Raw genomic sequence first — 8,551 nt, 5'->3', positions numbered from 1 at the left:
AAGATTCACCTGATATCAGCCTTCATTACTTTGTCCCATATCTTCCTTTTCTACAAGTTCCATCCTCATTAAGTTATCAGCACTTCCCCATACAACTATTTTCATCCATATGCATCACATATTCATTCATTCAGCACTGTCCTCTTTCTTGAACACTACATCTGATTTCTCTTATGTCAAGTTTTTCTCTCAGCACATTTGTACTATGTTTTTCATACACACTATACATTGCACATCTATTGGAGCATGCTTTCTTCATTTCTTTTCAATCCTCTCAAGTCCTTTACATTCAAGGCCCATGTCTTACTATCGTACAGCATTGTAGGTCTAACACAAATATATAGTCTGCCCTTTACTTTATAGGCCAAGACCTTTGTTACTAGCATTAGCAACAGCTACCTGAACCTTTTCAACCTGTTCTTACCCTGGTTATTATACTTTCAGAGCAATAACATCCTCGGATAATTACATCTCATATGTAATAAAAGCTACTGACCTCTTCTAGTGAGCCGTTCAGGTATCTTTGAGAATTTATATTCAGTGCACTCATAGTATAAACTGCTTCAGTACATTTGTCACATAAGAAGCTTACCTTTCCTGTTTGTCTGCCTGTGATTCCCCTACATCATTTATGTCTCTAGCTTATATTGAGTACAACATAAGATGTTTATATCTACCTCTTTTCTCTACATGAAGCAAAGCTATTTTCCCTGTAGATGCCAGAATTTTGTCTTCTATTTTGCTTACTAAAACCTTAGTCTTTTTTAAGTTTACTTTTAGATCTCTTGATTCTAGATTTAGCTTCCATGACTGGAATTTCTTCTCTTATTCCCTATCAATTCAACTCTGAGAACTACACCATCAGTATATAGATGTTTTCATGGACAGCCAGTCTTAAACTCCTTTGTGATGGTCTACAGGACTATGCTAAATAGGAGAGAATTGAGGAACTTTGATGAGCTTCTATGTTCATCCCTGAAGTTGCTGTTGACTCTCACTTTACAGCATATATAGTTTGTACAGCCCTCACAAGACATTCATCAACAGCTAGTTTCTTGAGTGAGCTCCAAATTACAGAGTATTAGATGCTTTCTCTGAGTCAATGAATGTCAGAAATAGTGGTTTACTCTTGACCAGGTATTTCTCTAACACTGCACTGTATTAACTCGTACCCTTGCTTCGTCAACTGCCACATACATTATAGCCTGGGCTGTGGTAATTGGCCTTTTCAAATCTGGATTCAGTTGCAGTGCAAACGACCATTACCAATAATTCCAGTTAGTAATGTTCTCTATGATACCGCTTCATAACCTCAACAGTCATTAATTTATTATCGATCTGAATGACCCCAGGTGTTAACTAACGCAAGTGAATTGAAAAAAGGACAAAACTGGAAATCGAATGCTAGTTTAATTGACATGGTTTTCTGTATTTTTTAAACTTTAATTCAACACGTGGGGATTGAATGATAATTAAATTCGTAATATCGGAATAATTAATTTCAAAATTAATCATAATTAATTTTTGGCTTAATTATTCTAAGGAACTTTTCCGCATGAAATTAAATGAATTATATATAACTCATCCTATATAAACATATTAATAAATTGAATTAAAGGATAGGTTGTATTATTTATCGTTTTAACCTAATAAAAATATTTGTTTTTGAGGTAAAGATAAATGATAGAATTACTTAACAAGACACTCCAATAAATAGCGTATTAAAATAATTTTAAACATTACGAGTTTTAAATTGTATTTCAAACCTCATTCGCTTTCATACACACAAATTTTTAACCGCTTAAATATGTTTCAGGATGTAGGTACATTTAAGGATAAAAAAATACGATTTTGAATATAGATTTCAATACAAAATAAATAAATAAAATATTAGATTGTATTATAATCTTGACAGTATGCGTAAATAAAAATTAGAATAACAAAAATATGGTTTCCATTCGAAACATGACACTTTTTCAACATTGTTTGAATAATTGATGTCATAGATCTACTTTCACTTTATTTCCCTTGTTATCCTAGCCACCCTTCATAATAGAATTGATATTACGACGTATTATCTGAGGGATACAAATATTATCCACTTTGTCACATTATAAAATATTTATTGCGGTTATTAGGTTGATACATTGCGGATTGACTTTCATTTTAGCCATTAAATAGAAATATGTTGTATTAGTAGGCGACTAATATATTAGTTTTTACATAATTCAATCAGTTATGAGAGATTGATTTCGAAAATCATTTCAGAAACGTTTGATTAATTTGTGATGAGGGGACTAATAACTACGACGTAGAATCATCTTTCAGTTACCGCGTGGCTTTTAATTAGGATAAATAAACCGGAAAGGATATATAAACTTTTATTTTACACTTTCACTATCCATCAACGGCATTGCTTTTCAACCCTATTTAATTATTTACAATAAAACATAATAGAATTTAACACATTATTATAAAACTACATCGACATAATTTTTATATATTTGAAATTTTCCGTCTTTGACACAAAGCTAAAACGGTTACATTTACTGAGTTATTCCCCTTAGTTAGGTCTATATATTTCTAGTTTGCCAGTAGAGGGTGTTCTATCAGTTCTCTGATTGGTCAACTTCAAACCCTGTCTTCCCAGTTGTTACAATGGAAGGAGATTATTCGCCTCCTTCTCAAAGGAAGGTGAGACATTTTTCTAATTATATTTTAACTCTTTTATGAATTTAATTGTTTTTCTGATATATTTCGTACAAAACTGTTTTGCTGTAACATATCTAATAAATATTCTCGGGTCCCTCTATTAAATTTAGCTCTATATGTTCTTCAACGGTTTTTCTTCTCCCCCCCTCCGGTAAATTTAAGGAAATTGAATCGAATTAAATCAAACATCTTCAAAAAAAAGACGGAATGAAACAAAAAAAATAATAGTTCTTAATTAATTAATGTTGGAAACTTATTTGGTAATATATGTATATATTGAGATATGAGAGCAAAATAATTTTTCTGTTCCCTTCGATAGTTTTTTTTTTTTTTTTTTTTTTTTACTCAGAATCCCTTTATCTTTCTCTCGCTCAGTGCGAGGGAGAATAAAAATCAGTCGAAAACTATAAAAATTTTTATTTATATTTTTTAAATGAGATTTAAAACAAAAATTAAGTATAGGTATATTTGTTTCACAAAATTATAAGTAAAATTATAACGTCTTTGTATGAAAAAAATCTATAATCTTCAATAAGCCGGCAACTCAGGTGCTTTTAATTTAGACAAAAAAAAATGACGTTATTAATTCTATCAAATTTCGTTATTTATTTTAATTAGAAATTACCTAAATTATTGTTGCCTACTGATATATCTATATTTTTTAAACGAGACATTATTAAATCATCAATGTTCGCCATGTTGTCTGATGGCGTAACCGGGAAGTTAGTATTTCTTCTTAAATATTTCAATTATTTCTTCGCGAAGGAAAATGAAAGTTTTTTTCCAATTTTTTTTATTTATTTGTATTTGAATTGTCATGGACACAATGAGAGTTTGTCGGCAACTAGACTTGCCATTAATTCATAAGATTTGGCCGGCTTAGATAATGGAATATTCACTTTCCTTGATTTTGAAAGTCTATAATTGTTAAATATGTCTCTATTTTTGTGATTTAAGAAAAATCATCGCCGGAAAATAAAAATAAAATATCTATATAAGTAAATAGCAGGAGCTAAAGCCGTTTCTATATTAATAATATAATGTTAATGGTAATAATAGTAGTAATAGTAATGATAGTGGGTCAGTGTTGGTTGGCGCACGTTTCCTTTTAAACAACGTAATTCACACTCAAACCGTAACTGCTGCTTTTATTTTACTTGTAAGATTATTTTTATCTCATCAATTCTATTTTGAATGTTAAATATAAAAATGTTTGTGATAAATTTTATTCACTTTTTAAATGATTTGAAAGGGAAAGATTTTTCAAATGAATTTTTGAAAGAAATACCAGTAATTTGTAATTATTTGTAGAAGTTAAAAGATGGCAAAATTGCGAAAGTAAAGGTATACGGGAATATTCAATTCTGCATACCTCGCTAATTTCAAAATTATTCTTAAAACTAAAGATTATTTTTCAGTGTAAAATAATGTTTGACATTTAAATTATTCGGTATAAATGATTAACTAAAATTTAATTTCGATTTGAAAACGGACTTTAAATGATGATTGACCGGAAAAAATCCCGACCCCCACCCTCCCAAGTAATTAAATATAGGAGAGATATAGTAATTTTTCTTCAGGGTCTTAAGTAGTCTAGGTGTGGCAACTGCTACTTCATGAAAAGCTATTGTTGAACAAAACTGCACCATGCGCGTATGGGGGGAATGGGAAGAGAAAAACGTCTCCAGTGTAAATTTGAAATGTTTACATAAATTTTGGATTAAGTTCTACAATATACTAAAGAGGTATTTTTGTTTTTAGTTTCCCAGACGTGGACGAAAACACTTCGATGATGGACCTGATTCCGAGAAATTCAGGAAACTTTTCATTGGCGGTCTAAGTTATGATACCAATGAAGAAAGTTTGAAGAAATACTTCTCAAAATGGGGTGATATTGTTGACTGTGTAGTGATGAGAGACCCCAATACTAAATGGTTTGTATTTTTCATTTGAGTTTTAAAATGTGAAGATTTTTGCTTATTTTTAAAATTCACTTTTCTATCTACAATTTGTTTACTCTTTCTAATTTTTTTATAATTAAGGTCTAGAGGGTTTGGCTTCATTACTTACAAAAATGTGAGTGAAGTTGATGAAGCTCAGAAGAATAGACCACATTCTTTGGACAACCGTGAAGTTGAGACCAAGCGTGCTATGCCGAGAGATGTAAGTTTGTGAAGTTCAAATATGGAATTGAAATGTGTTTTATCGATTTAGAACTTACGTATATTGTTGGCATGTCCAGTTTTCAAAGTCATTTAAGTAAATTATAAAAATATTTGATAATGATCCATTATGCAAACAATTAAGATAGTTCTGATGTGCCTTCTTTTGAGGACATTTTCATAAAAAGAATTTTTTTCTTATTTTTACTCCTACAGGATGCTGAATCTCAAGCTACTGTCAAGAAAATGTTTGTTGGTGGTCTTAAAGAAGACATCACAGATGATCAGTTACGGGAGTTTTTTGAACCCCATGGCAAAATAGCAAACATTGACTTGATTACCGATAAAACCACTGGCAAGAAGAGAGGATTTGGTTTCATTTCCTTTGAAGATTATGATACTGTGGACAAACTTGTCTGTGAGTATTCATCCTAACTTGATTGTATCATGATTAACAGACAAAATCTCATCTAGTTAGGTGTGAAACAAGTTTTACATGTACTTGTATGGACAAATAAATGTAGACCCTGTTGGGACACTGCCTTGATGGGTTTAGTCAGACAAACCAACTCCAGGACTTGTTCAATTGGTCTCTTTTGTTTGGGTATGTCAAGAAACCCAATACCAGTTGTCACATATACGACTGGCATTTTCTATATTCACTAACAAGGCATTGGTTGACCTGGGGCTATAATAGGAGTCTCTCTCCAAAGGTGCTGTGCATTGGGACTGAACCTGAAACCATGTGATCGCAAAACAAGCTTCTTAGCCATTCGGCTGTGTGCAAATCCCGACAGCCCCTTTGTATTTCCCTTCAAATAGAAGCAGCAGTCTATTTATAAATTTTCTAGAGTCTATTGTATTTACCTGAAAGATAAGTTGCAGTCTTCAGAAAGAAAACTGCATGTCCCTGGTCTATGGAAGCTTGTTTTGTTGCTATGAGTCGGGTCGTGATATAATGTGGATAAATATCAATGTATGACATCACACACAAATGTAACCAATTACACAACTCATTTGTGCTATGAAATGTGTCTGATATGTCTGTATTTTTTTTTCTTTTATTCTTTTACTTGTTTCAGTCAGTTGACTGGAGCACTGCCTTTAGTCAAAGAAATCGACCCCCAAGGACTTATTCTTTGTATGCTGAATACTTATTCTGTCAGCTTATTTCGCCAAACCGCTAAGTTATGGGGACATAAACACACCAGCATTTGTTGTCAAGCGATGGTCGGGAGACAAACACATATTCGATGGGCTTCTTTCAGTTTCCATCTACCAAATCCACTCACAAAGCTTTGGTTGGCTGAGGCTATAGTAGAAGACACTTGCCCAAGGTGCCACACAGTGGAACTGAACCTGGAACCATGTGGTTGGGAGGCAAGCTTCTTACCACATGGCTACACCTGCACCTATGTATTTTGCTGATGCATCTAAATCTCTTTTGCCTGTGTAAGGCACGGATTTGTTAGCAAAAGTGTTTGGAAACAATTCTATTACCAATGCCAGAGGGTGACAGAAAAGTGAAAGACAGTTTTAAGTTGGGTGTTACACGGCGAGGAAGAAGTTTTGAGTCAGAAAAATTGAGGGTCTGATGTGAAGAGAAACAATCTTTAAAAAGCAAGACAGACATTTGTGTATATGAGAAATGAAAAATTTCTGTAATTGCATACAAATGGTTTTGTTGGTCACTTACATGGATATGAATGGGAAATCCTTAATATTGCAAGGTAGATTGAGTAGAAATTGGCTACTATTATATAAGCAAAACTTGGCCTTAGATATAGTACCATGGAGACATATGGTTAAAATCTGATTACAGAAGCAGATGACAATAAGTTTGATGATGACATTTTGTGACCGTGATCAAATATAAATGGGAACGAGACACTTTGATGTCACTGAGTTCAACATTGGGCATCAGAGGTTTTTAGATTTCCCTCTTTATGTGAGCATCTGGTTATGTTTATGTGTGTTTCAACATATTGCTGTGATGTCTATGGTTAGACTGTATTATCAATGATAGGATTTATTTGAAATATATTTAAAAAGCAGCTGCAAGCAAACTTAGACTTAAAAAGCAACATGACTTTGCAACAGGCTTGGAGGCTGAAGCCAAAATATGAGAATCACAAAAGTATTGTGACTTGTCTACCTCTGACTTTTGTATGACTCTGGTAATTGTAGGGTTTGGCAATAAGATGGAAATTGGGAAAAGGTTCTCTGATTAAACACTCTCCTCCTATTTGTGTGTGCCATCACTATTTAATGTCTTATGTGTGTATGTATGTAATATATTTTCAGTGAAAAAGTACTTGACTTTAAATGGAAAGCAAATTGAAGTGAAGAAGGCTCTGTCTCGCTCTGAAATAAACAATAGCAGAATGGGTGGTGGACCTGGCTATGGTGGTGGTGGCGGCGGCGGCAGTGGAGGTAAGTCTGACCCTTTCTTTTCTGAAAAAACTGGTTTTAGTTTGATATTTAGTTTGGTAGTCATTACTTCCCGTTTGGTAGAGTTAGTGTGAAATGCAATGAATGTTCGATAGAGTTGCTGAAATGCAATGAAATAGTAGCAACAACAACAACAACAATAGGGTTTTGTTAGTATATTAGTAGACTGGATATTCCGACGACTGTATTGTCCAAATACATAATGATGTCCTTATTTGCATGAATTTGAATTTCTGTAAATTGATTATGGATGGGGGAGATGGTTTTAGTGAGGGAGCTAAATTGTGTACCTCAAATTGTAAATTCTATTGTGCAGGTCCTCGAGGTGGACGAGGTGGCAATGACGGTCCTGGCCCCATGAGAGGTGGTATGGGTGGAAGAGGTAGGTTTGTGATTGCACTTAACCATTCTTGAAAGTCTGTTGTTGACTCTTTTACTGCCCAATTATTTATTCGTTTTATTTCAAATACTTTTTTTTTCTAAGTTAGGAAATAATGTCCAATGAGAACTAGTGATGTATGCTTCAGTAATTTTATAATTTAGGGGTAGCTGTAATAATGAGTTATTTTGATGCATGTTTTATATCTGAACATTATTGTATGCGATTCAGTGTTGAGCGAGGGATTTTGGTGTTCTCATTCTAGGTGGCTCTGATGGTGAGTGGTCTCCTGGATTTGGTAGAGGCTTTGGAAGAGACAACTTTGGTGCTGGAGGTGGTTATGGTACGTTAAAAACTACCCTTTCATATTTTTTATCCCTCATAATACAAAAGCATTTGCTAAATCATTGACAATTGTGGATTTTGTTTTGTTTTTGATTTGTAAAACTGTTTTGTTAGACATGGAATAATTGCTCATTATTTTAAATCCTCTGCTTTAAAATGGTTTTCAAGCTTTATCGTCCTTAAATTTTGACTTAGTTCCGTTTGACAAATTTCTTAGGATGTTTTGTATGTTACATGTCGTTGAAGCTATGATTTTTACTTTGTTTCCACAGGAAATTTCGGAGGTAGCGGTTATGGTGGTGGTGGTGGAGGAGGACCTGGTGGGGGTGGTTATGGAGGGGGTGGAGGACCTGGTGGTGGCGGCGGTTATGGAGGGGGTGGATATGGTGGAGGTGGAGGACCCAGTGGGAACTATGGACCTGGTGGAGGTGGCGGAGGGCCTGGTGGATATGGTGGTGGCGGTGGCTATGGAGGTGGAGGTGGTGGAGGACCCGGTGGATAT

The 8,551-nt window shown here is 34.0% G+C and overlaps 1 protein-coding gene across 1 annotated transcript; it reads left to right on the top strand.

The window, feature by feature from the left end:
• Positions 1-2,538: 2,538 nt before the first annotated feature.
• Positions 2,539-8,548, top strand: LOC106873541 (heterogeneous nuclear ribonucleoproteins A2/B1; the record flags this gene model as incomplete). The annotated part of the gene is made up of 8 exons (XM_014920939.2): positions 2,539-2,694; positions 4,474-4,646; positions 4,755-4,875; positions 5,091-5,292; positions 7,179-7,307; positions 7,642-7,707; positions 7,970-8,047; positions 8,322-8,548. Coding segments are annotated over exons 1-8 (1,032 nt in total), but the record flags the coding sequence as incomplete, so codon positions are not given.
• Between the last annotated feature and the right edge of the window lie 3 nt (positions 8,549-8,551).

Source organism: Octopus bimaculoides, chromosome 6, assembly GCF_001194135.2.
Source record: "Octopus bimaculoides isolate UCB-OBI-ISO-001 chromosome 6, ASM119413v2, whole genome shotgun sequence".
NCBI lineage: Eukaryota > Metazoa > Mollusca > Cephalopoda > Octopoda > Octopodidae > Octopus > Octopus bimaculoides.
The sequence above is the reverse complement of the archived record's forward strand: the minus strand, read 5'-3'. Positions and strand labels throughout refer to the sequence as shown.